Source organism: Protomyctophum parallelum (genome assembly GCF_964188405.1).
Source record: "Protomyctophum parallelum genome assembly, chromosome: 6".
NCBI classification, from domain to species: domain Eukaryota; kingdom Metazoa; phylum Chordata; class Actinopteri; order Myctophiformes; family Myctophidae; genus Protomyctophum; species Protomyctophum parallelum.
Genome location: NC_139701.1, coordinates 28,116,011 through 28,134,500, shown reverse-complemented (window position 1 = coordinate 28,134,500; position 18,490 = coordinate 28,116,011). Strand labels below are relative to the sequence as shown.

General features: G+C 43.5%; 1 protein-coding gene across 1 annotated transcript in view; it reads right to left on the bottom strand.

The window, feature by feature from the left end:
- Positions 1-18,114, bottom strand: part of lrp8 (low density lipoprotein receptor-related protein 8, apolipoprotein e receptor) — a gene marked incomplete at its 5' end in the record, with an annotated part of 196,141 nt that extends 178,027 nt beyond the window's left edge. Inside the window, 2 exons of the mRNA XM_083768158.1 lie at positions 16,993-17,118; positions 18,048-18,114. Of these exons, the coding sequence (XP_083624284.1) occupies positions 16,993-17,118; positions 18,048-18,114 (193 nt within the window). The remainder of the gene's footprint in view (positions 1-16,992; positions 17,119-18,047) is intronic.
- Positions 18,115-18,490: the final 376 nt, after the last annotated feature.

Sequence of the window (18,490 nt, the reverse complement as noted above, 5' to 3'; positions counted from 1 at the left end):
TCACTGCACGCTGCTCTTTTGAAAAAACAGCAGAGATATGGAAGGTTGAAGTTGACAGACATTGACAGACAGATATAAAAATGAACACAAATAATATCATATACATACTACACACTGAATGAAAGCCCTGAATGTCTACTTTTAGGAGGAAAACAAATACACATGGTCCCATGTATAGTTTGTCAGTAATTGGCTGTTGAATGCAGCTTGCGCCCACCAGAGAGAGATACAAATCACACCCCTGTGAAGTGAGCAGTGCAATGTTGCACAACATTGCACTGCTCACTTCACATGGGTGTGATTTTTATTATTATTACAGTAGAAGTATTTTTCTTATGAAAGCAGAGAGTCTTCTGTTTCATACGGTATATAGTATGTACATGTCGCTATAGGCCTTATTTTGTGAATAATGGTTCTTCAGGTCCATGCATTTTCTGAAATCCTCAGAGTATTTTAGACAAGACAAGGAACTGACAACTAAATATTCACAAAATAAGGCCTATACATACTATATACCGTATGAAACAGAAGACTCTCTGCTTTCATAAGAAAAATACTTCTACTGTAATAATAATGAAAATCACACCCCTGTGAAGTGAGCAGTGCAATGTTGCACTGCTCACTTCACAACATTGCACTGCTCACTTCACATGGGTGTGATTTTTATTATTATTACAGTATTAGTTTTTTTCTTATGAAAGCAGAGAGTCTTCTGTTTCATACGGTATATAGTATGTACATGTCGCTATATGCCTTATTTTGTGAATAATAGTTCTATAGGTCCATGCTTTCTCTAATCAGACCAGTGTGTGTCCAGTGGAAACCTCGTATGAATCTGATCTCAGGTCAGAATGGGCTAAAGTTCTCTCTGAAAAAGAGAATTTTATAAATGAAATGGATTCAATAGTCTAGTATTGACAAACAGTATATGGGATATGTGTATTTTATTTGTTTTCCTCCTAAAATTAGACATTTAGGGCTTTCATTCAGTGTGTAGTATGTATATGATAATTTATTTATGTTTATATCTGCCTGTCATGATAACGTCATGATGATGATGATTCTATGCACATATGTGATCATTGTCTCAGTAAACAAAATCAACAGATCGTTTGATAGCATAACAGTGACTTGAGAGGTTGACATGTCTGGACATGAACCACAGGAGCGACTCAACTCGCAGTGGGGGGGGGGGTTCCACGACATGTCTGGACATGAACCACAGGAGCGATAAGCGTAGCCCGGCTGGCTGTGATTTCGACAAAATGACAGACAACACGATGGCTTCCGCAGCTTAGGATTGTATTAGTTATCCATTACAAACGGGTCGATTACGTCCCAGACGCCTTATCACTGCAATTGGCTGGCGAAGGCGCTATGGCGATTATGGTGATCAACTGCCGAGAATCTTTTTTCCGAGAATGAGAGTAGCATTGCAAACTGCAAAACGATCGATCGCAACTCGCAGTGTGGGGGGGGTTCCACGGTGTGATATCTGCTAGCCTAGTATACTGCTTCTTTGTCCAAACATGGCTGACGCGACGGCGAAAAAAAGACAGTTGGTCAGATGTATACTGCTTCTCCTATGGCGGTCCTTCGAGAATACGTCATTCGTTTCGCGTATACCTGTCCGTGTGCGTGAAATGGCGATCGACCGTTGGAGATTATTCTTGGTTTATATACGGGTTTATATTTCCGAGAATGAGGCGGCAGACCGGTGAGTTGTCGTTGGAAAGAATTAGAGAGGGCTGTGTCGAGTGGATCTGTGTGAATGAGTGGGGGGGGGGGAAGAAACTGTAATGCGATGGAGAGATGCCTCGGGAGAAACCATGTAGAAACAGGAGGGGAAGGGTAATCGAGTGTATTCACAAATTTCACACACACTAGAAAATGGGTAGCTCCATTTTAGATCCCCTGATCTGCGTTGGTCTATGCCGTGTGCAGGACGGCGATGCCGCCTCCCCAGTACGTCGTAATGGATACGGCATGCCTGGAATGTGGTTAGACCAGGCCTCTTTTCAGGAGGTGGGGGGCTTTAAACTCCCGGATCTCACAGCGGATCTTTCTGGAGATGATCAGTGTTACATTATGTGTTGTCCGGGCGTCAGAGAAGTTGATGTACAGTATACAGTAAAAACACCAATAAAACGCTTTAGAGCGTGATGCGCAGACGGCGCTCGAGATTAATAAAACGCTTTAGAGCGTTTTGCGCAATCGATGAGTAAGAGGATGAACAAAATCATTTATACTTGCACACTCCTGCACTCTTTAAGAACCCCAATCTGGATCCATTAAACCACTGTTAGGAACCACAGCCAAATCTGGATCCATTAAACCACTGTTAGGAACCCCAGCCCAATCTGGATACATTAAACCACTGTTAGGAACCCCAGCCCAATCTGGATACATTAAACCACTGTTAGGAACCCCAGCCCAATCTGGATACATTAAACCACTGTTAGGAACCCCAGCCCAATCTGGATCCATTAAACCACTGTTAGGAACCCCAGCCCAATCTGGATGCATTAAACCACTGTTAGGAACACCAGCCCAATCTGGATACATTAAACCACTGTTAGGAACCCCAGCCCAATCTGGATGCATTAAAACACTGTTAGGAACCCCAGCCCAATCTGGATGCATTAAAACACTGTTAGGAACCCCAGCCCAATCTGGATACATTAAACCACTGTTAGGAACCCCAGCCCAATCTGGATGCATTAAAACACTGTTAGGAACCCCAGCCCAATCTGGATGCATTAAAACACTGTTAGGAACCCCAGCCCAATCTGGATACATTAAACCACTGTTAGGAACCCCAGCCCAATCTGGATACATTAAACCACTGTTAGGAACCCCAGCCCAATCTGGATGCATTAAACCACTGTTAGGAACCCCAGCCCAATCTGGATGCATTAAACCACTGTTAGGAACACCAGCCCAATCTGGATACATTAAAACACTGTACAATGACTAAGAGATGTGAGTGGGCTCTTAAAGGCAAATGACGGCACAAGCGCAATTTATTTTTGTACTAAATGTACAGTCTCAACCCACACTGCACGCCTACCATGTACATATAGTCATACCAAACAGACAATTCTCTCTCTCTCTCTCTCGTGTGTGCACGAGCGTGCATGCGTCCATATCAAGGTCACCAACATCTTCCAAGACAAAGCTCTTCTGCATTTAGTAGCATGGACCATTGTAAAGTACAATGGTGAACTTGGAGATCAGCTATTACAGTACAAAGTACAGAATAATCCAGAACAGGATTAAAGGTTTATCAGACTAATCAATCAATCAAAGTCTGTAATAAACAATCTATTAAAATCTTTACGTGAAGATTTGTTTTCAGAAAATGTATCTCGATTATTATTTTAACCTACCAGATTAGGTCTCTTATTGATTCTAAATAACAGTTTAGATAAATTTTCACTTAACCCTCTTATGGCCAACCTTAATAACATCTTATTGTGCCTTAGGCCAGCTTTGGCTGACTTTTTGAATGACAATAGAATAATGTGCGATATGACCACAATGTCACGAAATATCTCATTTTAAAGCTGCACGTCTCTAGTTTACACCGGAAAAATAATTATGTTCCTAGCATGTTCCATCGTTTACTTATAAGCATTTTAGTACACCTTGGTTTGACTTATCACTGAAACCAAGGTCTACTAAAAAGCTTATAAGTAAACGATGGAACAAGCTATAATCATAATAATTTTTTCATTGTAAAGTAGTGACTTGGAGCTATAAAATGAGACATTTCGTGACATTGTGGTCATATCTCACATTTTTCGATTGCCATTCAAAAAGTCGCCAAATCTGGCCAATGCTGGCCAATGCCCCATTTCTTAATTTGTCATTTTAATGCAAATTGCAGATCAGCATCTAAATAAAATACATCACGTTTTACTTTCACTTTCAAAGTAATACTCAGAATTGCCACCAGATGGCGGGAACGTACCATTATGCTGATTTTGGCTAAAGTGTCAAATCTGCCTACATCACTTCCTGTCAAACGGAGGTAAACATCAGAGGGAACTTTGACCCCAAACACATAGCTTGGCTGTCCGGATTGCTAAGCTAACATTAGCTTTTTCATAACTTAGTCAAATTAAGCTTAAAAACGGCCAGGAACATCCCAAAATATCACATTTTTTGCCGCGGATCACATAGAGACGGCGTGCGTGCACGATAGTGCACGATCGCGCGGGTTTCGGCCGGTTTTTGGTAGATTACATAAAAAAAAAAAAAAAAGAAAATCCATTATTTTGTTATAATAAGACGTACTGACAGGGCAGTACGTCTACCACGTCTAAAACGTCATTGGCCACGAGGGATTTGTTGATTTAACACTAAGGTTGGGCGATATGCCAATTTCTTTCAATCGCCAATCGTCTGTCTAAAAATCGGCGATTGACGATGTATTCGTGTTATTAAAGTAAAGTGAGAACAGCTCACTGCAGGTCGCAAAAAAGCCAGATCTACAAGCTCTCAAGGTGCCGCGTCCTGCCTGTTTTTGCAGCTCTGTTCGCTACGCGTTGAGAGCTTGTAGATCCGTCTGTTTTTGCAGCACAACTGCGCAGCCAGGGTAACAAAATAAGAAATATGTTTAGATGAAGTGAAGTTGGAACGGACAAGCAGCTGCAAGCTAAGCTAACTAATCACAACCACTGGCTGGTGACAGTGTTAAACATGTAGCCTGCCTGCCCTAGTAACTTCTCCTGGAGAAGTCTTGCCTCCCCGCACCGTCGGAGGCTCAGAGGGGCGCCCACATGCTGCTGCTGATTCACAGGCACCGTTCGCTACGCGTTGAGAGCTTGTAGATCTGTCTATTTTGCAGCACTGGTGTTAGCGTTAGCTTAGCGTGTAGCTACTGATTCAACACACTGAACCTCATCTATACCAACACTACACTTTTTTCCCCCGACTTCACGGGTGGCGCATTGGGATTGTGATGAGACACGAGACAGCAGTGTGCATTCTGTTGTGACTGTATATTATTAAACTGCATGGGTCTGGACTCCGGAGCGTAAACAACATGTAGGCTACAGTACGGCTCGGCTCACAGTGAGCAACTGAGCATCACGGCTGCGGGGAATGGGAGTCGGGACCATACCATTATAACGGGAGGAGGGGATTTCCACCCGGCCGCTGTTACTACTTTGCTGGCCCAAATTGATTCACATGTTGCGCACACTTTACAGGTTAAAAATCGTCCTGAAAAATCGCCTAATAAAGATATTCGGCGATTGGATTCGTATATTCGCGATTGACGATGTATTCGTATCGTCACCCAACCCTATTTAACACGTCAATTAACATGGCAGTCTATGGGCCTGACGTGCTCTTGGCCACAAGGGGGTTAATTGCCCAGCCCTAGCCAGCAGGTAGGCTGTTTATTTTATTATTATTTTATTTTATTTTGTATTACTTATGAGGATATGTAGATGCTGGCTGCCTTAGAAAAATGTGATGAGGTGCAGTCTTCATTCATTTGGCTGAGTGAGTCACTGTCCAGGGTCCTGAATTTACACATGTTGCTGTGTAGACCACTAGACTGTATTGATTGTGGATGAACATTTCAAATTCATTAGAAAAACATCAGTGGTCTAGGACTGTCCAAAATCAGGATCGAACGCAAAAATCTGGCATCGCTCAGGATTCAGGAATGGAAAGCAAAGCATAGGCATGTTTCCGCCTTGGAAGACACCGTGATGCCATCCACACTCACTCACCTCTTTGATCAATACAGGTGTGAAATTATGTTACTGTACTATTGTACACAACCACAACACATTCGTTTTGTTCTACGTGTTCTACATAAAAATAAAGCCCTAACATAAGCATTCTTCTTATGAGTGATGTTTTACTACTCTGGTGCTTTTAATATTTTGCTAAGATATTTTTGCTACAGTATTATATTACAGTATCATCTTAGTGAAATATAGAGTATTAGTTATATTAGCCACTTTTCTTTACACTTAGTCCCTCAAAATGCACCATTTTAAATAATTCCCTATTCCTCTCTATGGTTTCCAAATGTTCTCTTTCTGTCTCATTGTCTTAAAGATGGGAATAATGTGCTTCTGGAAGTTAAGCTCGGAACCTGAAATCACACCCACGTTTTTAATATGTTGACAGGGTTTAACAGTGATAAGGGAAATAGCAGGGAATCTGATGTCTTAACTCTTTAGGACCAACTAATAAGATTTCAGTTTTGTCATAATTTAATTGTTGGTCATCCACTCTTTAATGCAATGGACTATGTCATTCACTGGGTTAAGACTTTTAACAGGGACAGAAATGCATTTGTCAACACCACCTGATAGACTCCCATCCACACAAACATACTGCATGTTCTCAACGAATCTCAATTGTGTGTGCCATGATGGTGTGTGTGTGCCATGATGGTGTGTGTGTGTGTGTGTGTGTGTGTGTGTGTGTGTGTGTGTGTGTGTGTGTGTGTGTGTGTGTGTGTGTGTGTGTGTGTGTGTGTGTGTGTGTGTGTGTGTGTCCGGGGGCCTCTAAGGGCCCATTGAGAAGGTGACACCCTGCTTCCAAACATTCAAGCACTGCTTCCAATGACACATAAAGACGACGGGGTGGGGGGGCAGAGAGAAGGAGAGTCCTACAAAGGATAAACACATGGACAACAGACCACCGGAAACAGAAGGAGAATACAGAAACAGAAGAGCCGGAGACCTTCACAAGGGATCAAATTGAGGCACGAGGAGAGAGATCTCATCTAATCTGATGAAAAACATCCTCATGGGGACCTCGGGCCCTTATCCCTAAACTTCTTTGCCTTTTTATATTTTGAATAGTTCAAATAGCCGATCTACAAGCTCACAACGTGTCGACGCAGATCGGCTAGTTGAAGATTTTAAAATGTTTTTCAAAATAGTGAAAAAAGCAAAGAAGTTTAGGGATAAGGGGTAAAGCACTGACAGAAAAAGGCCCCTCGTCTCTCTCTCTCTCGCTCTCTTGTTACTGACAAACAGAATAATTCTCTCTAGACATTTTCTTCCAGTCTCCTCCATCTTGGCATGGCAGAATTAACTTAGTATATAGCTACAGCAACAGTAGGTGCATCAATGACTCTATTGAGTGTCTCAACGTAAAGGAACCACTCCAAAACCTAGGAGCCTGTGTGTGCAACGTACTGTATATAAAAGACTTCATGCAAAACAGGGGTGTAATTGAAGGGCAGAGGAGAAAGAGAGAGGGCAAACAGAGAGAGTAAAAGAAGGAGAGAGGGAAAGGGCGATAGGAAGGGCACAATAAAAAAGTTATATAACCAACACAAGTGAGAAATTAATGCAACAAGTTAAATGGAGGAACTAAAACATACTAAGAAGCAGTTCTGTGGGGCAAACCACATAAGACCGCATATACCACATCGTTCCCACTGGCCCAGGAGGGTGTAATCAAACGCAAGGTTCTCCCACTGTTACTAATATCATAAAAAAGCACAAATGGGAAAAGGCAGTTCTCTGATGAGGATACGTTTTGATGCTCACATCTTAGACAGATTTAATCTTATGTTCTTCTGGATCCATCCTTTGCAATGGGTGAATTTTAGCCTTAAAACTGGCTATTTCCAGTCTGTATCAGTAAAACCATTCACAGTGCAGAGTGCAGACCTCCAAGGATGAGATCTGAATAAAGATAGATGCTCCTTCAAAGGCTCTCTGTCTTCTCAGTCTGCTTTCCCTCCCTCGGCTAGGAAAATCTACTTTCACCCTTCTGACAATGCATACAAGCGTGTGTGCACACACATACACACACACACACAAGCCGCGGCGTGTATACACACTGACACACACAGCCACACAAATACAAATACACACAGTATACAAAGTCCTCTCTGGGTATTGTGACAGCGATATTCTTATCCCCCAACTAACTTTGGGGCGAACTTATCACCAAGTTATCTGCCTCGCCATCACAGTCAAGGGAGGAACTAGCCGCTTGATGTGACAAGACGAGAGAGACGAGACACGGCATGAGTTGGAGATAAACGAACAAATAGCCACAGCTGTCACAGATCACACAGATAAGTAGAACTTACTATAGAAGTCAGATAGAACTGAGAGACAATAACAGAATTAAGCTAAATTGGTGAGGAAATAAATGGATAGAAGAGAGAGTGCAATCAACAAGAGAACGAATCAGCTGGAAGTAAAAAGTCGTTCTCCTGGGACTTTTTAAGCCATAACTTTTTGACACGCGCAAGACTTGAGGGTTATATCTCCATGTCAGCCCAGGCGACAGGTATTAGCATCCATGTTTTATTCATCAAGGTGCTTAGTCGTCGTCTTCTGCCCCCACTCCCCCGCGCCTATGGAGCGAGGGAGCACGGGGTGAAAAACAGGATTACAGAGAATATGGAGGCACATGAAGATGCTCGGCTAATCTTGGCAGGGGATTAACGCTACGATACCCAGTCAGACATAGAAGGGGGGGGGGGGGAGAAAAGTACAACAAAACACAACAACACAAGCACAAAAAAGAACTCACAGATTCACACAAACACACAGGCAAACACGCTCAAAGACAACCGCTTGCCTGCGAGGGCAAACACCCTGGGCTGCTTCTCACACACACGCACGCACGCTCTCTCTCCCTCTCTCTCTCTCTCTAAATGTTGTCACCACTCTGCTGCAAAGTCACTTATTGTTCAAAGTCAAACTCTGACATGGGAGCATTGGGGACGCAGAGGCTCCATGTGACGTCGACCAGTAAACAAAACCAGGTAATCCTCAGGGACGAGTCGACAGACCTAATACTTCTCCGCACTCCTCTGCCTTTCATCATAGGAGAGACCGGGTGAATGTGTGTGTGTGTGTGTGTGTGTGTGTGTGTGTGTGTGTGTGTGTGTGTGTGTGTGTGTGTGTGTGTGTGTGTGTGTGTGTGTGTGTGTGTGTGTGTGTGTGTGTGTGTGTGTGTGTGTGTGTGTGTGTGTGTGTGTGTGTGTGTGTGTGTGTGAGGAGGGGAAATTAAGAGGAGGGATAAAGACAAGAAAGAAAGCATGAGTTCAAAAGACCATGGATCAGTGCAGACAGACGGTGGGATATTATCCAAGACAAATACAGCAAGACAGAACAGAGTCGGATCACCTAAAAATAGTTGATTGACTCCTTTCCCACTTCTAGTAGACTAGACGAGTATGCCTTTCTGTTTTTTTCTGGTGTGTCATATTTGACGTCATGGTTTCAGACGTCACAGTTCGTCTGCCTGGGTTTCCAGAGAAATCAGCATAGAGGACATTGAAAAAGATATCATGTTGCATGTTGTACGGTAGTGTACAAGCTCAAAATGTAGTTGTGTTCGCGTATGTTCAGGAGTAAAGACCACCCTCTGCTTATCACGGCCACGCCCCGTTCTCAATCAGTATCACACTTGCCTTCACTCATTAGCCACTCCCCATTCACAATCACCCGTATCCACTGCACCTGCCTTCACTCACCACAGCCAATCCTCGTTGCAATCACCAAAGTATGAAAACACCAGCGATCTCTCAAATTCATAATTGCTTTCACGTTTGTCGTCCTCATCCACCCCAACCTCCTCCTTCCTCCTGAATTCTCGCTCTTCTCTTCCTTCTGTCTTCATTTCTCTATAGACTCCAGGCGGTCAGTGACGGAGCTGAGGCGACCAACCGCTCCAGAGTAGAGCAACAATGGCTGTCAGCCCCTGAGACTATACACTGTAACATTGGGTTCCTCATCCCGTTCCACATTCATCTAATTTTGTTTCAATAAATTGTTAAACTTATAATTAGAGGTGTGCATGGTCTCTTACTAGTGAAGTCACCACTATTATTGTTACTGTCCATTTTATACTAACAACACATATTATAGCAGCGCACTGGAAAAGGCAGTGACCACTGCAAAGTCATTTTTTCCAAGAAAGAATGCCAACAGTAGCCTACCCTTACCCACTACAGACAATAGAAAGAATGCCAACAGTAGCCTACCCTTACCCACTACAGACAATAGAAAGAATGCCAACAGTAGCCTACCCTTACCCACTACAGACAATAGAATGAATGCCAACAGTAGCCTACCCTTACCCACTACAGACAATAGAAAGAATGCCAACAGTAGCCTACCCTTACCCACTACAGACAATAGAAAGAATGCCAACAGTAGCCTACCCTTACCCACTACAGACAATAGAATGAATGCCAACAGTAGCCTACCCTTACCCACTACAGACAATAGAATGCCAACAGTAGCCTACCCTTACCCACTACAGACAATAGAATGCCAACAGTAGCCTACCCTTACCCACTACAGACAATAGAAAGAATGCCAACAGTAGCCTACCCTTACCCACTACAGACAATAGAATAAATGGCAACAGTAGCCTACCCTTACCCACTACAGACAATAGAAAGAATGCCAACAGTAGCCTACCCTTACCCACTACAGACAATAGAATGAATGCCAACAGTAGCCTACCCTTACCCACTACAGACAATAGAATGAATGCCAAAAGTAGCCTACCCTTACCCACTATACAGAAAATAGCCAGATAGCCTGTTAGTGGCCGTTTTGTCCAGTGGGAAAGGGACTATGCTGTATGTGACATGAGGGAAGTTAGGAACACACATTTATGGTCTCTCTTGTCTTTAGCAGCATAATAATAATAATAGCCTCCATTATCTTTCTCTTTTTCCATCTCTCATCGTGGATAATGGCATCCACACAGTTCTTGTTTCGGGCCAGCATCAAACAAGCCGCCTGCTCTTGGTGTTGTTGGGTCAAACTCATTACTCCACAGGTGAAAGAGAGCAGCTTTGCACACCCAGTGGTCCTTAAAACCATGCATTGCTGCAGGCACTGAAACCTCTGACTCGTTCTCTCTGTTATCGACTCTCTCTCTCTATTCTCTGACTCAGCCGGTGGGCTCCGTTTTTATGTATTGTTATTGTGTATGTACAGTAAGCATTGTATGAGGTTGCGAAAGGACAGGGACAAATATATAGAAATTTGTATTTTTGTCCATCTTTGTGAAATGTAGAAAGGTGATATGGAAACAAAGAAATGATCTCATCCCGAGTTGCCATGCAGATTCACTCTTTCACTCTCTCACAACTGTCTGACACACTGGATTAGAACAGAAGTATGCAGATAGCAGTGCCTCGCGATCTCCCCCCTCCCCCCCACACACCACACACACACACACGCACACCAGCCTCCTGCAAACACCCTTTTACTTCATATTACCCCCCCCCCCCCTACTCTATATGGGGTAATAATAATAATAATAATAAACTTTATTTATATAGCACCTTTCATACATAAATGTAGCTCAAAGTGCTTTACAGAGCAGAAAAAATAATAAAAACAACAGCAAAACAAAACAGCATTAAAACAGGCATGCAGTTAAAACAATAGGACAACAGCGCAGTGTCAAATCAGGAGAAGGCAGTGGTACAAAGATAAGAACAGATAAAGCAGGGCAACGACATTAAAAAACAAGCAGTAATACAATACAGTGAGGACAAAAAATAAAAGATCACTTAAAAGCAATGTTGTAGAGGTGGGTCTTGAGCTGAGCTTTAAAAATGTCTACAGAGGCTGCCTGACGAATGTACAGTGGGAGCTTGTTCCATGCCGACGGCCCGTAGAAGCAAAAAGCTGCTTCCCCGTATTTTTTAGTTGACACTTTTTTAGGCAAAGCGAGCAGGCCAGCAGTGGAAGACCTTAGGGGCCGGTTTGGGACATATTTAGGCAGGCAGTCATGTAGGTAGGAAGGTGCGAGACCATTGAGAGCTTTATAGACAAGTAAAATAATTTTAAAATCAATCCTAAAAAATATGGGGTGGGGGGGGGGGGGGTAAGAGGGAGACAAATCAAAAGCTGGCTGATAGTGACATAGCACAAAGGGGGGGCAGAGAGAGAGAGAGACATAAAAAAGGGAGAGTGGGAGGCAGGAAGCGAGGGAGTGTGTGATTGAGCCTCTGGCTAGAACTGACCTCAGCTAAAATTACCCCAGCGTTGCTTTGCGCTAAACCCAACACCCTCCACCTTGCACCTATTCAGCACACAACTATTGTTAGCTAGTACAACCCGATACAGCTTCCTCACGCATATCACCTGTGAGGTTAGCGCGCTCCCTGTGAGGCATGCACTGTTTATTTGTTTAATTTGGTTAATCGTGTGGCACAAATCCTTTACACATACAGTACATGTACAGTCATACACACAAATACCTCTCTTGCTTTGTGATGATAAATATCACATTGCATTTCTAAAATGACAGACCTACAAAATCACAATGCATCATATAAAATTAGAAACCCCTCATGCCATATCACAATAGCCCTAGGAGGCACACTAACCAAGTGCTGACACACACACACACACACACACACACACACACACACACACACACACACACACACACACACACACACACACACACACACACACACACACACACACACACACACACACACACACACACACACACACACACACACACACACACACACACACACAGTAGTGCTTGTGTTGTGGTAAACTGGAGCATAATAAAAACATGCCATCACAAAAACCATGTGCATTTCATTTTCCATCTCTCACATTCTGCCACATAAGTCAAAACCTCTGTATCAGCAGGATGTTTACACTGCAAAGTACACAGAGGACCTGTGTCAGCTCTGACCCCTGGAGCAGGTCTGTGCATGTGTGTGTGCGACTGTGCGTGCAGCAACTGCTTGTTTAAATGTGTGTGTGTGTGTGTGTGTGTGTGTGTGTGTGTGTGTGTGTGTGTGTGTGTGTGTGTGTGTGTGTGTGTGTGTGTGTGTGTGTGTGTGTGTGTGTGTGTGTGTGTGTGTGTGTGTGTGTGTGTGTGTGTACACGCGCATGTGTGTGTGCGTACGTACGTGCAGGAGATTGATTAAGGAAGCCCCATGACCCCAGGCTCCCATTACAAGCCTGACCCCGGATGTGCAACTTAAAAGTGTGTGTGTGTGTGTGTGTGTGTGTGTGTGTGTGTGTGTGTGTGCAGCTAGGTGACCATAACTGTTTCTGTGAGCCTATCAGTACAATGCCTGGAGTGCCTCCTCTCATTACAGTGGTCTCTCTGTGTGTGTGTGTGTGTCTGTTTTTTTTTTTAGAGAGACGCACAGATGGAGCAGGGGCCGTGAAATGTGTTGTGATGTGTCCTCTATAGGATGTTGTTGTCAGACTGCAGAGGAGACGCTCTCCTTCTAAGAACTACTTAAGTCTCATTGTCCCACACACACACACACACACGCACACACACACACACACACACACACACACACACACACACACACACAGGGAAGAAGGATTTCACAGTAACAAGACCCACATGAGGTTCAGATATGAGCTGATTGTGCACTATGGATTAGGAATGATTAAATCCACTCAGATCAGATGCACAGGGAAAAATGATATGGCCTTGAATATTATATTTCTGCGATCAATTGGAGAACTAGGTCATATAGGCGGACATGCAGAGCTGTACTGTACTGTAGTGTTGCAAGGTGGCTATTTTCGATATGTGACAACACCACGAAACTTAATATAAATCAGGTGTCTGTGTTCTCTACACACGCACGCACCAGCGTGATGTACCCCCGCTCCGCTTGTCTCCCTGGGCAACATCCGTGGAATCCCCCCCAAGGCTCATTGTGAATGAACGCAGAAATAAGAGGAGAAGGAGGAGAGGAGGAGACGAGAATGAAGGAGAGGAGGAGAGACAAGGCATAAAAGACGACCCAATCTACCAAGACTTACTGCTGCTGAACGGAGGACACTACAGGGGTAATCCTTGTGGGGAGGGGTGTGTGTGTGTGTGTGTGTGTGTGTGTGTGTGTGTGTGTGTGTGTGTGTGTGTGTGTGTGTGTGTGTGTGTGCAGACTGCAGAGGTACAGCTGAATGGAGTGGTGGATTTTATACAAAGCGATAACGTATTACAGAGTGAGAGCAGTCAACAATCATTTGAAATCACTGACGTCACATGTCACATTGGTTTGTTGGTTCACATGGGTTTGTGCTGTATCAAGCTGGTGTAGATTTCTGGCGAGTGTGCATTGGGCAGCGAGTTGCACCTTTTAATGCATTTCAGTGTATATGAGTGGCATTGTGTTGTGTTGTCTTTCACTGCAACGATATGTGTTATTGAAGTACGGTCCTCCCTACTGCCAAGTCTAATACGATCTCCCCTCCTCATCTCGTTACAATTCTCCACCCAATCCCTTGACTGGCACTTCTTCATAACTCTCACACTGAGACTCGTCTTCCACCCTCCCACCATCACCTCTTCCAGCTTCGAGGCATTTTCATTTCATTGCACTATCCCTCCCTTCTCCACCCCCGTCCCACTCCTCTCATCAACATCACTGCTCTACACCATCCTGTCCCTCTCCTGTTGAGCTCTGCTGGTAATGCGGGACTTCAGTGAAGAGAATGTGGTGGGGTAGGGGGCATGGTGGTGGCAGTGCTGGCATCTGCCTCCGAGGGCTGGCGTGCTGCCAACTCGGCGGGCATCGCTCCGACAACCAGGAGGAGTCACGCTGTTGGAGTTATCTCCATCCAACCAACCTGTCAGCTGATGGCCTTTGTGGGCGTAAGAAGAGTGGGCAGAGCCTCCTTAGCACTCGCTCTGCCAGAGTGCACGCGGGTCGTTTTCTCCCCCTAATGGTGGCCACAATGCCTGGCATAAAGGAGGTCCCTGGGAGGCAGGATCATATAAAAAAAACCTACCCAACTTCACAGCACAGGCTGAAGGCTGAAAACACTTAAACCCCGTTTTTATGTGTCGTACAAAAATATTGAAAACAGCTGATCTACACTACAACCAACAATGTGATGTGTTGTGAGCCTGTGTAGACCAGTTTTTCTTCTCTCTATGTCATCCCCTGATGAGACGTGCATCGGCGTCTCCAGTCATTTCGACTGTCCGTACACTGGCCAGCTTGTTTATGATATTTTAGGTATGTTCAATAAACTAAAAATAAGTAGCCTAAAATAGGAATGCCAGGTTGAAAGCGGTTAAGAGTGGAGAGAGGTGGGGATTGAGAGAGAGAGAGAGAAACAGAAAGGCGGAGAGAAAAGGGAGAGAGTGCAAGAGAAGGAAGGAACAGTTGCTGGAAGAGACAGGGGTGAAAGTATACAGTAGGAAGCACAAGAATGGTATTGCATGATGGGGTGAACAAGAGGGCAAAACTGAGATTTGCAAGAAAATAGGAGAGACCGGCCTGAGGTGCAGGCTGTGTTTAAAAGAAGAACCCAACAGGAGACCATAAACCACTCGCAGTTCTTCTAGTCAGGGAAACAGAATGGAGAGTACATCTTTGACAAAACTACGTCTAGTTAAAAGTCACACTGCCAGGCGCATGGCTGTCCCAAGGTAAAAGTGCAGTATAATAATTCTGTTTACAAATCCGACACTAAACTCCACTCATCCAAGGCTACATTCATACAGTGAATGATATGCTACACGGGGATTAACAGCTCATTAGAAACCTCAAGTATCGTCACTAAATGTCCAATAACCCAATCTGCCTGGCAAGTCAATGAGACAACCTTGTAAATGTCACGGAAAGCCACCCAGGGACCTTCCTAGACACCCAGGGATGGAACCACAGGTCCATTTGGTTCCACTGTCAGAGTTAAAACAAACACCACATACTTTACAGTGTACAATGGTGCCTAATCAATTGCCCGCTAATAAAAACCCTTCATGCAATTAGCACCATGACAGATTCATAAGTGATCATTGCTTGGGTGGTTGTTCATATTATTCCCATGCAATTAAGTGGATCAAATTGATTCAGAAGCAATCCAGATGAAATACTGGTCTTTTGCCTACATCTGCAATAGACTAAATGGAATTATTCTTCCGACACTACAATATCCCCACCCCACAGACTAATTCACAGACAGAAAGACACGTGGCTATACACTCACACCAAGCAGGATCAACAACTAAATACCAACAAGGCAACAACAAACACAAACCACAGCAGAACTACATTAATGGGTTTACGCAATATCTCACACAGTACCACCGTGAAATTCACAGCCGCACAATTCAAATAAGCTTATGTCAGAATACAAAGAAAGCATTCAGGAATCCCCTCTAGGCCATGAGATGTTGAAAACATAAGGCAACATAGCCTATTTTAAAATTAGCCAAAGTAACTAGCAAACCATTAACATTATACAACACAGTAACAAAGGTGTCATTGTCAGCGGCTGTTAAAGAGAAACAGAAGCCATGAAAGCGGATGCATAGTGACAGCTTATACACAATTAGTGAAATTCTTCTAGCCATGTGACCTGACCACTGATCCCAGATCAGTGTCTGTCTGTATTCCAGGCAAGCATTGCCTATCGCTCTCAGGGGTCATCAATATGTCCGACCGTACACGTGGCAGGACATGGCCTTGTCCATGTAATATTTTTGACTTAGTTTTACAATAATGATCACAATTTTGATCATAAGACCCATTTTACAGGTTTTCTTCAGAATATGTATGATTTACTATGATACTACAATATGAAACATTAGGAGTCCACAAGTACAGTACAGTGGTTCTCAAACTTTATTTGTTGTCAAAGAACTCTGAGAAATGGAACCAAATTCCATTTGTTCACTCTGATTTACAGACCAGTGAGCAATGAATGGTAATTTAGGGTTAGCTGAGGCTCTTTCTGTGTTTATTTTAAATTATTAGGCCTATTATTTATATTATTGTCTGCTCATTTGCATGTCCATGTGCACCACAAGCCAGCATGATCCATGATGATGACCCCTGTTATTGTTGTTCCTGTATCTGTGATGATAAGTGATGGTATGATGTGTCTGTCGTTGTAACAGGATGCTCTCTGATAAGTGATAGTATGATGTGTCTGTCGTTGTAACAGGATGCTCTCTGATAAGTGATAGTATGATGTGTCTGTCGTAACAGAAGATGCCTTCTAGGCTACTTACGACAGTTCTCCTCATCGCTGTTATCAGAGCAATCCTCATCGTCATCGCATCTCCACAGGCTTGGGATGCACCGTCCGTTCTGGCATTGAAACTGACCAGTTTCACACTGCGATTCCGTATGGGTCCCTGCGTTTTGAAACAAATTATATTACAGACATATTTTACATACATAGTTTAGCCTATAGGCCAAGAGGTACAGAAAGTGACCCTATGCATCAACAGACTATGGTGTCATACAATTTGCTTTATAAATTTATGGGCTATACCTATACCTCTAAGTAGGCATTATGCAAGATTACTGTAAGTTACACTAATTTAAACATACACAGGGTTGTTGCATGTTCAGTGTAGGTTAACATATTACGTGTTTAGTGTTGTATATTTTAAATGGCTAATCCTGATTATTTATTAACAATTAAATATAGAAAATTCTAGGTGGACATCTCTAATCTATCTCTGTCACTCTCGTTTTTATGTTTGGGGGTGAACTATCAATTGGAATGTACCGTGTCCGTGTGCCTCTTCACTCGTTACATTTTGACATGCTTTGTCTTTGAATATGTGTCAATAATACCTTCACTGTAACAATGTTACAGCAATGCATTATATGCAGCCGTTCAATGACAGCAGCTCTCCTCCTCCTGCTGTGACTCTCCAGCACTCAAAATCATGTTTGTGTGGTAAATGAAACGTATACAGAATAAAAATGCACTGCCTGGCTACAACAATATCTCAAAGAAGCACTTAATTATAACGCTGATCAATCACTTTGTGTCAGCAATTCACGCACGTTGGCCATTAATGGTCCCTTTCTTGCGCGTATTTTCATTACTGTCAAAATAATCTATTGTCCGACAGACAAAGTAGCAGTGGAGGTGAGAGCTGGGGTTCCGTGTGTAACCACATGCTAAGCTATTAATGAGAAATGGACCATCAAGAGACAATCCATTTGTCTTCTACTTCGCTATTATGTTTTCCTCATCTTCGTGATGCAACGCGCACAATTCTCTATACCTCACTGATTCGGTCTACTCGTAAAGAGACAAGTGTCTTACCTTTTGCGGCATTAAGCGCTAATAGCAGCAAATTAAGCAACATTAGCTTCCCGACTCCTGACCACATCTTTAGATCCTATGGGTGTTGATAGTGTGTTCATGAAATAATTGAACGCAGCCGGGTAAAGCGTTTCTCCAAAGCCCGTCTGTTAGTAAGCACGAGTCGAGCATGGAGTCGAGTCGGTGCGCTGGCTGCTGTGTTATCTATCCCTGTGTGCCTCGGCTGCAATTTGAATCAGTGACGCGCTTATGGGCGGGATTGTGCCTGTGGCAAAGTATAGTAGTGAAACCACAGAGAGAGAGAGAGAGAGAGAGAGAGAGAGAGAGAGAGAGAGAGAGAGAGAGAGAGAGAGAGAAAGAAAGAAAGAAAGAAAGAAAGAAAGAAAGAAAGAAAGACAGACAGAGACACAGAGTCATATCTGTACATATGCAGCTGGCGAGTG